Genomic DNA, 17,962 nt, shown 5'->3' with positions numbered 1-17,962 from the left:
ATTCATGTTGAACAGTTTCTAATTGGGTTAAACGTTCTGTCTCAGATCGGATTGATGTAGTTTGTCTCTGTTCCACGTAAACTGATCTGAAAGTCAATAGTGATTGACAGTTTAACAGGGCTACTATTCTGCCAAACACAATTTTTTCCCTGATATTTCAGCTTGGCATGACTTGTTCCGACATTCTAAAGACACGTGGCTTTTGCGATGATTTGCTGATCTTGTTGGTGTACCCAGTGCAATACAACTACCAAGGATTCCAGACTATTACTACAGAAATGCTTCTGGGGGTTCTGATGCATTCATACAGGTAAGTGTTCAACGATGACTCCTTGATATTTGCCCATGTCCCAAGTGCAAATAAGGATTCTGTATGTTTAGGCACTTTGGGTCAAGTAAATGGCGACAATATCCAAGCGTAAATGTCATCCGTTCCCCCCTGAGAGCAACCGACGGATAGTTTTGTGCACAATAAACGAAAGGAAAGCCAAATAGGAGGCGATAGAACGAAGAGAGAAATTGAAGGCAAAGGGAAATGGCTGTCTTATTGACACAGTGAGTCAGGTAAATAACACGGATGTGGGGATATCGCAAGCAGGGAATGTGTCAAGTCGAGCCACGGCGGGTTTGGCTACGGTTTAAATGACTTCACATTGGTGAGAGACTCAAGTCTGTTTGGTACGTCAAGATAAATTTGGGCTTTAAATGTGGCGGGCGGTGCATTTGGCACCTGGGCCTTCCGTGGGGACTTAACCGGCCAGAAAGACACCGTGAAGGCCAATATTGTTAAAAAATAACGATAATAATAATAATAATAATATGATACATTGACTTTCACTTGTATAGCGCTATTTTACCTTCAAGGTACTCAAAGCGCTTTGACAGTGTTACACATTTATCTACTGATGACGCAGCATCAGAAGCAACTGGGGGTTCTGTATCTTGGCCAAGGGTACTTGGACCGAACCAGCAAGTTTTAGGTTGGGAGACAACCACCTGAACACCTGAGCCATGCCGCCCTGTGATAATTGCCAGCCACTTACAAAAACAACTATCTCTAAGCACCATGTCTCCGACACGCAGGATACTCACTTATCCCATTCATCTTCTAATTCACTGACATCGATATGCCTGACTTTCATTTCAACTTCCAACAGCAATTCTTGTAAATTTGACGCCAAACGTAACAAGCGTAACTAGAATAGCTAGGTGATAAAGGGTTCACACAAGTCCTAACCTCTAAACTGCAATCATCTGGAGCAGTTCAGAGTCAATATTTTTCTTAAAACATGACAAAAACCAGAGATGTCAATTTCTTTTCTCAATTCCTCCTACTCATTCAGGCGTAACGTGGCTTGAGAAACAGTTTTGCTCTGATCAACCAATCAGAGGACGGAAAAATGCTGACGTTATTGTAGGCCAGCGAGTGAGGTGAATAAGAAATCTGATTGGCTAAAGAAACATCCCCTTTGCCAGTGGTGTTTAAGTGACAAGGGGCCAGCAATACTGATTCTGAAGGCCCTGGGCAGATTATATTGACATGGTAACACATGGAAGCTGAAATCTGATCATCCAAAAAAGCAGTGCACGCTACGAAATGAAGATAATAAGCTGTTGGGAAAAAATGAATACAATTTCATGGAACAAACACTAGAATCTAAATTGTAAATGGTGGTCAGTGAGTCTGACAGTGCTTAGGCCAGCAAAGAAGTAGTTGCTGGCCCCGACTGAAATTGCTACTGCAACTATACAAAAAGGGGTTTTCATATATTAGCTCCAACTTCTTTGTATAAATGCATAATTCACAAAAAACACAATGAGAACGTGTTCAAAAAGCAGGCATGAATAAAAGGGTCAAAAACATTCTTTGGCAGACCAACGACAACACCGCCATCATTATTTAATGACAGTAGCATAACGCTGTCAAGTCTGCACTCTTGACAGCACAGACTGCTCAAGTTTGGGGACCTGGGGGCTGTTTTTTTCCTGGACCGTGGTCATGAACAGTGAAAGTTGTCAAAAGTGCCAGCAGCTGCACAGAGGTACAGACTGACTCTCCGCAAGCTAGGCGAGTCTCTCCATCTGTGCTTTCTGCTGGAAGCAGCCTGTTTTCCATTGGATTTTATTTATATATTTGATATTTTTTAATCATATTCATGTTTGGAGCAGATGCAGAGGTCTTTGACCAAATTGTATTTTTGCCCCCCTTGAAATGACCTTCTTTTTCATTTTTATGCATAAATGGGTCCATCTCTGTTATTATTTTCTGATCTCCAGCGGAGGTTTTCTACTTTATGACGTGACAGGAATTAACAGGCACACAGGGCTCACAAAGCTCACAAGTAGAACCAATAAGAATAAAGAGTAAAACCAAGGAGCGTAAGAAAGTAGAGGAGAACAAATAGCTGCCAACAGGCACAACTTGATTTACACACTGGCTGATATGCACCAAAAATAACACACCATTGTGGGTCTTCTTGTGTGGGAATCGCTTGTCAATTCTTGGCTTGGCTTTGCTCTGATCAACCAATCAGAGGACGGAAAAATGTTAACGTTATCGTAGGCGAATCTAAAATATGATTGGTTAAAGAAACAGTCCCATTGCTAACGGACTTTAAGTGACATGGGCCAGCACTACTGATTCTGAAGGCCCTGGGCAGATTAGATTGACATGGAAACACATAGAAGCTGAAATTTGATTGGCCAAATTTGTCTACCGGAAGCAATGCAGCCTAAAACGTACAATGAAATGAAGATAGTGTGTCGGGAAGAAATTAAAACAATTTCACGGAACAAAGGAGAGAAGGTTTTGCTGGCCTTGACGGCACATCACTGCAGCTTAGTGGCCATCGCCTTTGCAGACCTCAAAACAGACACTCTTCTTGCTGCAAAACCAGTTTGTGCAAAAAAAACATCACTCCTATCTCCATTTACAATCCAAAGACTTCAGGTCAAAGTTAGGCCTGTCAGAAGTGTTTAAAAACTTGTTTTCCCTGTTTGCAGGGTCACAGTATACGCATAGACGTGTGCGAACGGACACTTGCTAATTAGCAATCAGCCACATACGCGTGCTGACCTGTACACCTGGAGCCGCACGACAGCAACTCCCAAGTGGTTTTTCCAAAAAAGGTATAGACAAGCCAGGACACAAATTAACAGATGTTCCACCGCATCGAAAGAGCCTCTCTAATTGCCGTTACAGATGGTTTGTTGTTTTGATGCACCACTAACTTAAATGTTCTGCCACTAAACCTCAACTGTAACAAAAAGAACATGTTTACAGACGTATCCCTGGAACAACATGGTGAGGTAGGTAGTTGTGCACCACGGGAAACACTAAAAATAATAATTAAACAGCATAACTCATGAGGGGCAGCTTCATAATAAAGCAGGCTTCGCTACATATCTTAAAATAAATCTTGGAGCCCTGCCAACTATCCGTCAGTCGGCTACATACATGGGTGCCCTAAGGTTCATCATCCTCATTTTGTTTTTCTTCAGCGGCTAGGCTGACCTAGCATGTTGTTGCTATTAAAATGCGACTGTAGCTCACTTGTGTGCTAGCGTTGGAACATTTGTGTCCTTCTGTCTCGCACCTTAATGTTACGTTGTTGGATGCGATACAGTAATCCTTCACCACTTTGTGCTTTCAATTTCTGTCCTTCACTCTCACATTTTTTCTAAGTGTGTTCATTAGTAAATCATGCTGTTTCGTGGTTGAATACGGCCTATGTTTATTGAACAATATGCATATTTAAGTACATTTTATACACTTTTTGTCTTAACTAAATATTTTCCAGCGTAAAAATGATCAGAAGAACAAAAATACAAATATAAGGCATTCAGAGACGCATTCAAATGATATGCAGCATTCTACACTGGTCACTAGGTGTCAGTAATATCACATTGAGACAATAGCCACCGCAGGAAGTACTGGACAGATCAGTGCTACCATGTGAGAGTCTTTATTATGTCTTACATGTTTTTTCTCTTATTATGTCTACTATATTGGGTAACACGAGTGACTATAGGAGTGTTATTTCATGTCAAAAGAGTTTTAATGTTAAAATCCGCATTTAGAAGGTCGTAAACAGGTTTTCTATGCTCTAACTATGAAAAGATTAACTTATGTTTCGGTCTGGAACCAATTAACTGCGATAAACGAGGGATTATTGTTTATTATGGGTGTCACAAAACATGTTACACAAGATCGGGTCTACGAGAACGACACAAGATGAGTTTTTAACATGACTTTTAAGAAAAGTAGAATAACAAAATATGAAAACTATGACAATGTATTGTAAAGTACTCATTTCATTTCTACTACTACGCATTGGTCCCCATGAGGCTATACTCGTCTGCACTCTGTGTGTATGCTACTGGCCCCGCCTCCACCCACCGAGACAAAGACACTGTATGACTGACAAAACGACTCACTCCGTTCATGCAGTTGTTCTATGGTGCTGAAACCGATGCACAGAGTGAACTCTCTTCCTGCCTGTTTGTAGGTGAGAGACGAGGAAAACAGACACGCGTGACAATTTTTTGTTTTTCCTGAATGAGAAATCACACGTTTTAATCTCGCAAGATCTTGTGACACACCTGCAATTTTCAGACTTTATTACGTCGGCTAAGTGCAGAATTTGTGTGCCTCCGGAGAAGGCGGGGACAAGCACACCTCATTAGCATGAAAGCTATAGATGCACATTGTGTGTGTTCCCAGTAGGGCTTACTAAACGCACTTTTAAACCGTCTACATTCCAGCATCATGGCCAAAACGTTTCTAATACACTACTGTGGGACCCAGACTTTTTTAAATTATTGGAAAATATGACAAAATGAGGCCTTTAAATCAATATGGTATCGCAAATATGCAGTGCGAGCCTTCCTGTCTATTCCACACGGTGCACTACGGTACATTCAGTGTTTCAGTCTATAATGAATCTTGGGCCGCTCGGACCCATCAGCAAGTGTGCTGGCAGGGGCGGAGGGCGCAGACGATCCAATTCCAAATCTTGCTTTACCTCCCGTGGCAGCTAAAAATGACAATTTATCTCTCTGATAAGGTGACACACTTTTCTTTTCAAAATTTGAAATGAGTTTCGTGAAAATGCAATTTTGCAAGCAAATGCATTTTCGACCAAATAGAACACAAAGTGTTTCGTCGATATGTCGGGTGCAAGAATTGAGTTGTTTTTCCAAACTGGGCTCTTGGACGAAGACAGGTTGCACCCTGCTAGCTCTTTCTCTCTGTCTGTTTGCAGATGTATGGCGCACACGTGGAATCCATCTCCACTTGCCCGAGGGTAAGGTACTGCGTTATTATGTTCATTCTATCTATCCATCGCCCTCTTCCACACACGCTTCTCTTCAGACGTGGATTGGGAGTACATTTCAAGATGCTACTCATTTACTCATTACACATTCTCTTCCCTGTAGTAAACCCTTTGTTTAATTCTCATTTATTTTTCATGTCATGGAACGCTCGCTGAGATCTAATGTGTTGTGCACAGGAGAGCTCAGCCCCCAGACCCCCCCCTCACACATGCACTACAAGCTACAATATGAGCTACTTCCTGAATCCCATACTGTGTTTACACACCTTCTGCAGTCAAACATTCAGTCAACATTCAATAAACCGCCTGCTCTACTGTATGGCGCTCATCTATTATTGATCCCAGGAATTAAAAACCTGCACAGATGAATGATTCTCGCTGTCATCGGTAATCTATGGGAGCTCCTGGCTCTGGCAGAAGTCTGCTGGAGTGTTTTTTTATGACACGGTTTTGGAAAGGCACATTGCCCAGAGGGACAGATGAATTCATGTACTGTACTTTCCGGTGACGATGTCATTAACAAAAGGGACACCAAGAACTTTCTGGGGAAGGGGGGGAAGATAAATTCAAGGCTTTAAAGACCTACCGTGTACATTAGATTTATATTTGCATATATAGTAACTTCTAAATACGTGATAATACAGGTGACATGTGCTAAGATGTTATATATATTTCACGAATAACACACATCGCTGAAAAAGCATTTTGTTAGTATCAACTTCAATCTTTTTTTTCCTCATTTTTGCAGGTTTTTTTTTTTAATTGTCCAAATATTTACATTTTCTTCTTAAATAATCTTTGTAAACGTCGTAATATGACTCTATTCTATATAATTCTATATGCTATATTAGAACTTTTTTTTGTTTTGTATCTCATAATATTACAACTTAAAAATGTTTATTAAAAACGGGTTTTTATTTAATATTTCAAATAAATCTTACTAAAATGTCATTATTTTTCCTCCTAATATGACACGTTTATTCTTGTTTTCCTTGATGGAATGTGATTTTTTTCTGTGAATATTTTGACTTTGTTCTCCTAAAATTACAGCGGTTTTGGTCATTTCTGCTGTCCCTGCCCCCCCCAACCATTTCAGCTTTCTCGTTGAAGATGTTCTTTTTGCAATTATTCCCATAATATTTCAACATTATTCTCGTAAGAAGTTTTTCTGCAACTTTTTCTACAACTTTGTGTTTCATAACGTTTGGAAATTCTCGTCAAATGATGTGTTTTTCGTCTTAGAATAAAACCATTTGTTCTTGGAAAACCACAACAGATTTTTCCATGTTTTCTGTGGTTTTTTTTCCTTCATAAATTCTATTTTTAAAACGTGCCGCGGGCCAATACAGAAAAAAAACAAACTGCACAAATGAATAAGTGTTTAGTGTTACAGCGGAAAGTAACCACCCATCAACAGGAAATTAGCAAATGGAATACAACATCTAAACAGACACGTACACATCCGAAAAATGGAAATGACGTATTATGTTATCGCCTACGTCAGCAGCCAAAAGAGGAGCCTTTGTAAACTGTTACCAAAAAAGATCCAGTATCGGAATCGTATTAATATTGGTGGATCTCCAAATTCAGGTGTCGGGTTGGATCGCAAGTGAAAAAATGTGGATCCATAGTCCAAAATAGATTTGTATGCGCATATCAATTGCTGGCGTTTTTTTGCCATTTTCCGATGGCAACCCCACGCAAAAAAACGGGAGATCTCCTGTCATGTTTGGAGTTAAAAACAGCACAAATCTTTAACTTCACTCGCTATTTTTTGAATGGGACGGAATAATCTCTCACTGAATGTTCTGAACCTCTGTTTCAATGCCGGAGCTGTGTAAGGCTGCCCCAAAGGATGATACAGTACAGTGGGTGCTGACCTCATGACCTTCCGTACTGCTAAGGCTGAATCCACAGTCAAGCAGTGCACTCCATTGACCTCAATTGGTTCAAGATTTGAATTGCATTGCATTAACTGTTTTCATACATTGTCAAACCCTACCATCTCTTCCAGATAGCATCTCTCTCTGCTTGTGTTTCCCCCCCGTGTGACCTATGGACTGTGCTCCAGGTCGTGGTATACTGAGTCAGCCAGGACGACACCTGCTCAGAGCGGTATGAAGCATAGCCCTCCACTTCTTCAACTACACGGGAGGGAGAAGGTATCTGTGTTTGCACAAGTGTCAGCTTGCTGGTGTTTTCGCAAGCAGGCTGCCAAGAATAAGAGATTTTTAAAAATGCCCTTCTTGTGTCCTGAGGAATTATTTTGAATGTGACAAGCTTAAGTGGCTTTCGGAATAAATTATACGGGAGCGTTGAGGTTCCGTCGCGTAAACGTGTGTGGCAAACCTGCACTGCTGCTTTAATTTAATTTGCACTAACAATCTGTGCAATTAGCTGCTGATTTACCAAGGCGGCGGCTCATCAAGCAATCAGTAACTTCTATTGTTTGTGGGAAATGAGAGTTTGAAAGATAAAAATCTCCAGAAATAGGACTGGGAGACACGTTATTAAAATATTTCAGGCTGGTACTGAATGTTGAGCTCCTAGAACAGGGGTGGATAATGTATGGCCACATGTGTCATGGTGGATTATGTCTAGGACGATTTTTTATTATTTTTTTTACTAGAAATGGGTAGCAGATGGCAACAAAAAAAGGCCAAAAAAGCCCCATTAAAACTTCACTAGCGAAACTGAATTGTGACATCTCTCAATACGCCTCTTAACTCAAGAGTGGACAACAAAATAGTGCACGAGCTGTCAGGAAACTTGTATTGGGGGGGTTCTTGTTAAATTCAACATTTATTTTTTCTGGGTGCAGGAGTTTGGGTTGTCGCATGAATGCTGCCACCACAGAGCACGCTGTCTTGATAGAGGTCAACAGCAGATGGCAGAATAAGTGTCATTATTACAGCAAAACAGCCATGCTGGCTTATGACCTCAAAGGGAGCAAACAGTGAAATCATTGGCAAAAAAAGTGTGACTCCAACAATATATTGTTAGGAATGGAGTATTTTTTTAGTGTTGTAGATGGCTGCTGCAACATGTGTGCTTATCGACAACAGACACACACTCACAAGACCTTTCACTTGGAACAAAGATGCCTTGTTGTTTTTAATGAATCTCACACACACACACACAGTTTCATTGTGAGTCGTCCTTCTGTCTTGCGGCTGAGGCGCCCAGCCGCTTGACCAAGATCGGTTGAAACCAGATCGGGCCAATACACCAACAAATACTCAACAGGATCATTTCTGATCATTGGGACGGCCTCCACAAGGAAGTCCGTTTCACTTTAGAGACCGCCTAACTTACTGCGGGAGTTTGTGTTCTGTCGGCAGAGTTGCCAGTATTTTAACAACAGCAATGCTGGCTTAAGCCTGGGTCACGACCAGTCGTGCGGGCTCCTACCGCCGGCCTACGCGACAAGAAACGCAAGAAACGCACAGAAGTCACGCGTGAGACGTGCTGATTTTCAAGCTGTGGACTGGCTGCAGAGGTTTATGTCAAGCAAATGGGGACAGGACAGGCAACACACTGAGGCGACTCAGACCTGGGGGAACTACGTACCCACCAGGGACCGCACCTTCTGGCCCTGATGTCGAGGTGCGGCGCACCTGTTTTTGAACACTTCACCTACATAAACGGGTACAAAGCGTGGTGCCATTGTTTAGTATGAGAACATGCTGCAACTATTAATGCAGCACTTTACTAAAAATAAAACAATCGTCACCCCGTTTGAACGCTTACTGTTGCACTTGCACATTCCTAACACCGTAAACCGCCTGCAGCTTGTTCTTTGTTCTTTATAATGAGATGCATGCATATGGTTAGATATTTGCATTGTCATCTATAACACAAAATCTATATAGTCTATAGTACAATACACCGACCTGCATTGTATTGTGTTTAGCATCTTTCATGCACACACCAAAGTGGTCCAGTTTTTTTGTATGTGATATCACCATTTTTATTTTTTACTTGAGAATTGTGTTTATTGGAGAATTACCTGCTAGTAGATTACAATTTCATTTTCATGTTTCATTTTAAAAGTCACTAAAAAGGACTAAAAGGACAAAAAAAAAAAGCACCAGAAATAGACAGAAACCAGAGCACGGACCCCCACTGGACGCACGCTAAAGTTATTTGGCAGCACTTTTTAATATTCTTAAAAGTGAAAATGCACATCAAGTGCATGTCATACTTCATGCTAGCAATTTTTTTAAAAGCTTTTCGAGCCCAAAGGTTTATCCCACGCCTGTCCTAGAATGACCTTCCCATTCAAAACCCTTTGCTTCCCCCCCAATCAATCAAAGGCGGAATGGAGACAGTGGGTGTCCAATTTGAACTTGAAGTGTTGCGCAATGCTCACACGCTGAACAAGTGGATTATTAATTATTCTTGTCGTTAATCTGGTCGGAATTGCTTCCATTTTAAAAGGTCATTAAAACCGAATCAGGTGGAGACCAGACTCTGAATGGGAATGCGGGTATGATGCGATTGGTTGGTGGGCATAAATGAGTGTCCAAGACTATGAAGGTTAGAATACGACGAAGGTCAACATATGACGGAGTCATTTCTTCAAAAAAAAATAAAATAAAACTTAATTTAATCAGCAGGCATAAGTGAGTATAAGCAAAAGGGCCCCCCTATGTGTGCATATGGTACACTCTGCAAAAATACATGTGCAGGGTTCTACCTGCACATCTTTGCATAGAGCAACAGAAGCAGGGAGGGAGACAATAAAACACACGGAAATAGCGCATGATAAAAAGTCCCAGGGAGTTTATGTTTTCCTCATCGTGACTTCCTGCACTGCGGATCGGCAGCGAAGCAATCAGTGAATCACTCGAGTTGTTGCTGGAGTCTGGACGGGCTTTAGTCATTTCCCTGTCGACATCAGGGAGAAATCATGAGGCTCCATCTTGCTCCCTCTTTCAGCGCTCATAAAAATGATTTGCTGCCAATCTGGCAACAGAAGCCCATAATATCACCCCCTCCACTGCCCTCCAACCCTTTGTCAGCCCTAAACTCTGTCATGCCCAGAGACAATATGTTCTGAATGGCGGTTTGAAGCCAACGCAGGGGGAAAGGGTGCTGGGGAGGAAGGACCAAAGGCAAGAAATGAATGGGGGGGGAAAAAGGGTGCTTATAGGGTGTTTACATGTTTACATGGGTTTCGACATCAGCAGCAGCACGAGCAATTAACTTCACACAAAACAACGACTGTGAAGTCTGGGGACTTAACAAGCTGGTTATTCTGCCCTCGCAACACGTGCGCAGCTTTGTGCAGCGAGACAGTTAACAGCGTGAAGAAAGAGGATTGATGTTGCTTCTTTTGAGTTATTTTCCTTCTGCGGTATCGTTTCTTCGCACGCTTCTTCATTTTAGTCTGCAAGCCTGATTCAGATGGAGTTTTTCCATATCAACACGCTGACACAATAGACGGCAGATGTTCCTCACGTATAGAAGTCAAAAAAGCGACAAAATTCGGCCAAAACAACACAGCCGCGAATTCTAAAATGCAGAAATACAGAACAAAGCATGATATCGCAATGGATTTACTTGCAGGGTCCAGCTAGGAACAACGACTGAGCCATGCAAAGCGGAACATCGATACCGATGGCACTCGTTCATGTGAGACAAGGTGTTATCTTGTTGGACCTGATGTGTCCTCCAGGCTATGACATCCCTCTTAATAGCTTTGGACGTGTGCTTACGTCGTCATCCTTGACCTCCATCCGGATATCTTCAGACGACAGTTCTAATATGAACACACAATAATGGCTAAGAGGGATTGTACATATTTGATCTCATCTTGTAATAATCCTAAAATCAACAGGTCCACTTTCGTGTTGAAGCGCTGCAAGCCACGGAGTGACAATTAAAGAGTGTGGACCATTCCATTCCATTTTACTCCGCTTAGCCGGGTCCGGGCGGCAGTCTCAGTAGGGAAGTCCAGACTTCCCGGACCCCAGCCACCTCTTCCAGTTCTAACTTGAGGACACCTCGGCGTTCCCAGGCCAGCTGTGAGACATGATCCCTCCAGCGTGTCCTACGTCTGCCCCGTTGCCTTCTGACCGAACTAGCCTGAGCCACCTCAAATGGCTCCTCTCCATGTGAAGGAAGGAGAAGCGGGTTTGCTGTGAGCTCCTCAGCCTATTTCTTGGGGTGAGTCCAGCCACCCTACGGCGGAAACTCAATTCAGCCGCTTGTATCCGTGATCTCATTGTTTCCGTCACGACCCAAAGCTCATAGACGTAGTCCCTATGATTACCGGAATAACTCGTATCTCACTAGAAAGCACGGATTAACAAGCTTGACAGGCTTTAGTGTACCTACGTCTGGTTTAGACTAATTTTGGTACGCACCTCAAGCACATGGATCGGTTAAGACGTCGAAACTCGGTTTCTTTTTCCATGACTTTAGCTTAGCTTCGCATAACATTTTGACACCTCAAAGTAGTTGATGCTGAATCAACAGCACCCCTGCTGGTTGCAGCCAAGCAGTGCAGGCTAGTAACGCACATGGAACAGGGACGTCCGAGCTCTCTTCACAGAGGGCTTCATCCTAAAAAGGAAGGTGAAAGGTCGCAAGGGCCACTTGGGTATTGAAATTAAGTCCATCTCAGCTTTGTGAAAACACGTATTATTAGAACGAATGTCTTTGCTCTTTTTCCCCCATTTTCGCTGGGGTTTTTGTTTCAAATATTTCAACTTTGCCCAGTCCAGGGTGTACCCCGCCTCTCGCCTGAAGTCAGCTGGGATAGACTCCAGCATGCCCCCCGCGACCCTAGTGGGGATAAGAGGCATAGAAGACGGATAGATGGATATTTCTAATTTCTTTTCAACTGATTTTGGGGGATTTTCTTTCATACGTTTATAAAATATTAAGACTTTATTCCCATAATATTATAACTTTTTCCCCAATTTAATAAAAAAAAAAATACAACTTTATTTTGTTTTATTTCTCATTTTGCGACTTATAAAAAAATATTTTCTTTTGCTACTAAAATGACATTTTTCCTCAACACATTACAAGTTTATTCTTGTCAAATTGCGACTTTTCCCTCTCTGAATATTTTGACTTTATTCTCGCAAAATTACCGCTGCTTTTTAAAAAAAAATTTAAAAAATTCCAGCTATTTCAACATTCTTATTATAAATTTTCTTCTCGTAATTATGACTTTATTCCCATCATATTTTGACTTTATCCGCGTAACATAACTTTTTCCGCAAGCTAATTATCCGGAAATTACAACTTTGTGTCTTGTTTTCATATAAATTACAACGTAACATGTTTTTTCTTGACCATTTCAACTTTAAAATACTAAAATGATGTTATTTTCCTCATAATATTACAACTTGTTCTTGTTAGATAACTTTTTTCTCCTCATATTTGGACTTTATTCTTCTAAAATGAGTAGAAATGAGTATAATCTGTAGAAAATAACGGCCTGCACTGTTTGACCTTGCATAAGGATGCACACTGGAGCACCTCGAGTATAGGAGGCACACACACCGTGCTTTTGCAGAGGGAAGTCCAGGAGTAATTAGAAGCGAACTCTATTTGCTAACGACCTTCAGCTCCAAGATCCGCAGCGGGCTGACAAATTAGGGTTCTCCCTCCCAGGCGCAAAGAGGCTCCTATGGGGTTAATGGGAATCAGGGTGTGAGAGCGCGCACGTGTGTGTGTGTGTGTGGAACACACTGTATTTTATTTTGCATCTCGTATGTGTGTGCACACTAATAGGAACACCAGCTGTGCTAAAGCTCTGACTGGGATTTAGAATTGTTCTCCAAGTCAGTAATACCTGGCGGCGTACGTGTGCGGGAATTAGCATCGCTCGTGGCCCAGCAATAGCAAAGCGGGCTTATGGCTATTGTTTGCACTTTAGCGTGTTTGCTCCTCGTGTGTTAACTAATGTATCGGGAGCAAGAGATGTTAACAATATCTGCTGCTCCCAGATCAGTGCCTTTTCCTGCCAATGCAGAGGATTAGAAAGTGTTGCATTGTGCTTCACCTTTCCACTTGACGCTCTGTGGTTTTGCTTTCCTTCGCATTTCTCGGAATCGCACCCTTGCGTGTGGCCTTTTTGTGATATTTCACTGTTGTTGTTTTTTTTGCTGCAAGCCACCAATGACGATCCACTCCCCGATCCACACTGAAAAATAAAATAATCGGAGATTTTGAGAATAAAAGCGGTACATTTTATTCTGGAAATTATTTATATTATAGAAAAAAAGTCATACATTTATGAGAAAAAATGTTGTAATATTCCGGATTAGCATAGCTAGCCCTTCTCACTTGCGCCTTCCTTACCCCGCAAGGCGCAAGGCCAAAAGGTCACATTAGTCCCCCCTTTTTACAGGCAATGCCTGTAACAAGGTTTTTTTTCTCGTATATTTACAACTTTATTCTTGGAATATGACAAGTTTTTTCATGTAAAGTTAGGACTTTATTCTAACATTCGTAACAGGCATTGTCTGAGACAGCTATGTGACCTTCGGCCTTGGGCAAAAAAAAAATTTTATTCTCGCAAATTTATGACTTTCTTCTCATAATATTACAACTTTTTTTCTTGTAAATTTTAAATTTTATTCTTGCAAATTTATAACTTTACTCTCATAAATTTACGACTTTTTTGTGTAAATTTACAATTTTATTCTTGTAAATTTATGACTTTATTTTCATAAATTTACGATTTTTTTTCTTGTAACATTCAAATTTTATTCTTGTAAATTTATGACTTTATTCTCATAAATTTACAACTTTTTTTCTTGTAAATTTACAATTTTACTCTTGCAAATTTATGACTTTATTCCCATAAATATATGACTTTTTCTTGTGAATTTAAAATTTTATTCTTGTAAATTTATGACTTTATTCCCATAAATTTACGACTTTTTTGTGTAAATTTACAATTTTATTCTTGTAAATTTATGACTTTATTTTCATAAATTTACGATTTTTTTTCTTGTAACATTCAAATTTTATTCTTGTAAATTTATGACTTTATTCTCAAAAATTTACAACTTTTTTTCTTGTAAATTTACAATTTTACTCTTGCAAATTTATGACTTTATTCCCATAAATATATGACTTTTTCTTGTGAATTTAAAATTTTATTCTTGTAAATTTATGACTTTATTCCCATAAATTTACGACTTTTTTTCTTGTAAATTTACAATTTTACTCTTGCAAATTTATGACTTTATTCTCATAAATTTACGACTTTTTTTCTTGTAAATTTACAATTTTATTCTTGTAAATTTATGACTTTATTCTCATAAATTTACAACTTTTTTTCTTGTAAATTTACAATTTTACTCTTGCAAATTTACAATTTTACTCTTGCAAATTTATGACTTTATTCCCATAAATATATGACTTTTTCTTGTGAATTTAAAATTTTATTCTTGTAAATTTATGACTTTATTCCCATAAATTTACGACTTTTTTTCTTGTAAATTTACAATTTTATTCTTGTAAATTTATGACTTTATTCTCATAAATTTACGACTTTTTTGCTTGTAAATTTACAATTTTATTCTTGGAAATGTATGACTTTATTCTCAGAATATTACACGTTTTCCTCATAAATTTACAACTTTATTCTCGTCAATGTACTGCTTTTTTTCCATAAATGTACGTCTCTATTGTCGTAAATGTACGACTTTATTCTAATATTCGTAACAGGCATTGCCTGAGACAGCTATGAAAAGGGGGGACTTATGTGATCTTTGATTGTGGGCAAAGGTAATATCAAGATTATTTTTTTCACGCCAATGTACAACTTTATTCTTGCAAATTGACTGCCTCTTTATTGCGTCTTATCCATCTTCAGATCTTTTCAGAAGCAGGGGATTGATTTGGGGGGTTGCTGATGTGAAGCACTAAGGAGACACAAAAGGGACGACGGCCGCAGCAGGTGAAAACGATAAGCATCAATGGAATATTAGAAATTCCCGCCGAGACAATAAAAGACATTTGAACAGCAACATGGCTCCAAGTTGACTCCTGACCGAGCCCCCGTATTTGCAACTGTGATCAAGCGGTGCACGATTAATTGCCCACATGACAGAAAGGGCACGGCTGATGCGTTGTTTATCTTGCTCAAGGTTTGCCATTTGCCCAAAAGTGTAATCAACACACGTCTCTTAACAATTTGACGCTTTCTGGCTAATGCGGCCATATGCTCCGTGCATATTTAACGCAGCCAACAAGCGGAAGAGATGTGCAGAAAGACGTAAAACGCCGCTGCGTTTCACACCGTCATCAACTTAATTGAGCTCTACTGAGCTGGAGAGGTAGATGGCTCCTTAATGGACCTCATATTTCCTCAAGGACACCATAGTTGTTTTCGTTAAAACTGAGCAAATGAAGCATTCCCTTCCGAGGGACAACATTGATCATTTGCTGCAATAAATCCGCTGTGCACACACTGGAACTACAAAGACTGAAGTTTGCCACTTCTGAAGCAAAACAACAGTGAATTATTAAAAGAAGTCAACTGTAGTTAAGCCTGGATTGTGATAAAACAATAATGTGCTTTTCCTCTCATATAAAGACATGCTAATGCCTCGTCTGCCCCCACACGAGACTCGATGAATTCCTCTTTGTTCAGTCAGACATCAATGCAAGCAATGTCAGCTCTTGGACGTTCATTTGTCTAATACGGGGTGTCCAAAGTGCAGCCCGGGGGCCATTTGCGCGCTGTGGTTATTTTTTTTATTGGCCCATGGCACATTCTAAAAGATATAATTTAACAAGAAATCTAAAAATGAAACAAAAAAATGGAAAAATCCGCAGTAATTTTACAAGAACAAATAAGTCAAAATATTGAGAGAAGAAAGTTTTTGAAAAAAAAGTGAAATCCTACAAGAATAACGTAATATTACGAGGAAAAATAGTGGCATTTTAGTAGCATGAAGATGAAATATTAAAGTTTTTTTTAAAGTCCTAATATTATGAGAAACAAACAAAACAACAAAGTTGTCATTTTTGGGAAAATTGAAAAAAAGCTACAAAGTTCCAATTACAAGAATAAAACTTCAAGTCGTAACGTTGTGAGAAACAAACAAAACAAATGAAATATTAAAGAATGCCTACAAGATCTATGAAAACCTCATGTGGCCAAAAGCAGACGACAGTAATACCGAATTGAAATTATCGTAGGGCTCCTTCACTACCCTGCTAAAATAACAACACACCCCATCCTGTCTTTGTGTTGACTCCCACGCAACGTTTAATACACTGAAGACGGCAGGATTGCTCCTCAAACGCCACGTTTGTCTACCTGTGAGGGGAACGCTACAAAAAGAGTTTCTTCTCCCTTCATTTCCATCTTCCTTGCTCCCCACCTTATTACAAGATGTGCCAGCGAGGGCAGGGAATGAAGCAGGGAGAGAAAATGGGGAGCGCATTTTATTTATTTATTTTTTTTTACCAGTGAATGGAAAGAGGCAGAATGGTACAGGAACGCGTGGAGACTCTCGGGAGCCTTTGGCAACATGATGTTCTCTGATTGGACATACAAAGAAAGACCATCACGGTGTTACGCTGCAGCTCTAATCACACTGGACACCGGAGTGTGTAACTTAGACAAACAACTGCGGGTGAATCATCTTCCTGTCTCTTTCCACCCAAAGTGGCACCCGATGCGAGCTCTTGTATGACTGCCGGGGGGCCCAAGGAAATAAGTCATTACTAATAAAATAAGTCAATAATTCCCACATACACCCCTGCTATTGGCTATATGATATGAAAACAGGAAACACAATAGGTTCACGGTCTCAAAAAGGATGTTGACCGCTGCCCTAGTGCGTTTGTTTGCTCTGGCGTGGTTCGTTTGGCCAAGTGCCCTGCTGTGCCCCAAAAAACGAGATGGCTTTCGGCCCGCCAAACGGAGATCTCACAACAATCGAAAATGTTGGAGACGTTGTTGCCGGTTTGCCTTGGTTTTCGTACGAGACAGCTATGTGACCTTCGGCCTTGGGCAAAGGGAACATTATGACTTTTCCTCATAAATGTACATTGACGACTTTCTTCTCATAATATTACGACTTTTTTCTTGTAAATTTACAATTTAATTATTGGAAATTTATGACTTTATTCTTGGAAATCTATGACTTTATTCTCATAAATTTACAACTTTTTTCTTGTAAATTTACAATTTTATTCTTGGAAATTTATGACTTTATTCTCATAAATTTACGACTTTTTTTCTTGTAAATTTATGACTTTATTCTTGGAAATTTATGACTTTATTCATGCAAATCTATGACTTTATTCTAATAAATTTACGACTTTTCTTCTTGTAAATTTGCAATTTTATTCTTGTAAATTTATTGACTTTATTCTTGGAAATCTATGACTTTATTCTCATAAATTTACAACTTTTTTCTTGTAAATTTACAATTTTATTCTTGGAAATTTATGACTTTATTCTCATAAATTTACGACTTTTTTTCTTGTAAATTTATGACTTTATTCTTGGAAATTTATGACTTTATTCATGCAAATCTATGACTTTATTCTAATAAATTTACGACTTTTCTTCTTGTAAATTTGCAATTTTATTCTTGTAAATTTATTGACTTTATTCTTGGAAATCTATGACTTTA

General features: G+C 39.7%; 1 protein-coding gene across 4 annotated transcripts in view; it reads right to left on the bottom strand.

Annotated features, from left to right (window-relative positions):
• cntnap2a (contactin associated protein 2a) overlaps positions 1-17,962 on the bottom strand; it is a 297,333-nt gene that overhangs the window by 200,461 nt on the left and 78,910 nt on the right. Inside the window, exon 1 of one of the 4 annotated variants that reach the window (XM_054765352.1) lies at positions 13,360-13,459. The exons of the other annotated variants lie outside the window; for them this stretch is intronic. Within the exon in view, the coding sequence (XP_054621327.1) occupies positions 13,360-13,399 (40 nt within the window). The 5' untranslated portion in view covers positions 13,400-13,459. Of the gene's footprint in view, positions 1-13,359; positions 13,460-17,962 lie in introns of those variants that run through there. 4 annotated transcript variants of the gene reach the window in all.

Source organism: Dunckerocampus dactyliophorus, chromosome 21 (assembly GCF_027744805.1).
Source record: "Dunckerocampus dactyliophorus isolate RoL2022-P2 chromosome 21, RoL_Ddac_1.1, whole genome shotgun sequence".
Taxonomy (NCBI): domain Eukaryota; kingdom Metazoa; phylum Chordata; class Actinopteri; order Syngnathiformes; family Syngnathidae; genus Dunckerocampus; species Dunckerocampus dactyliophorus.
This window is presented reverse-complemented; position numbering and strand designations above follow the sequence as displayed.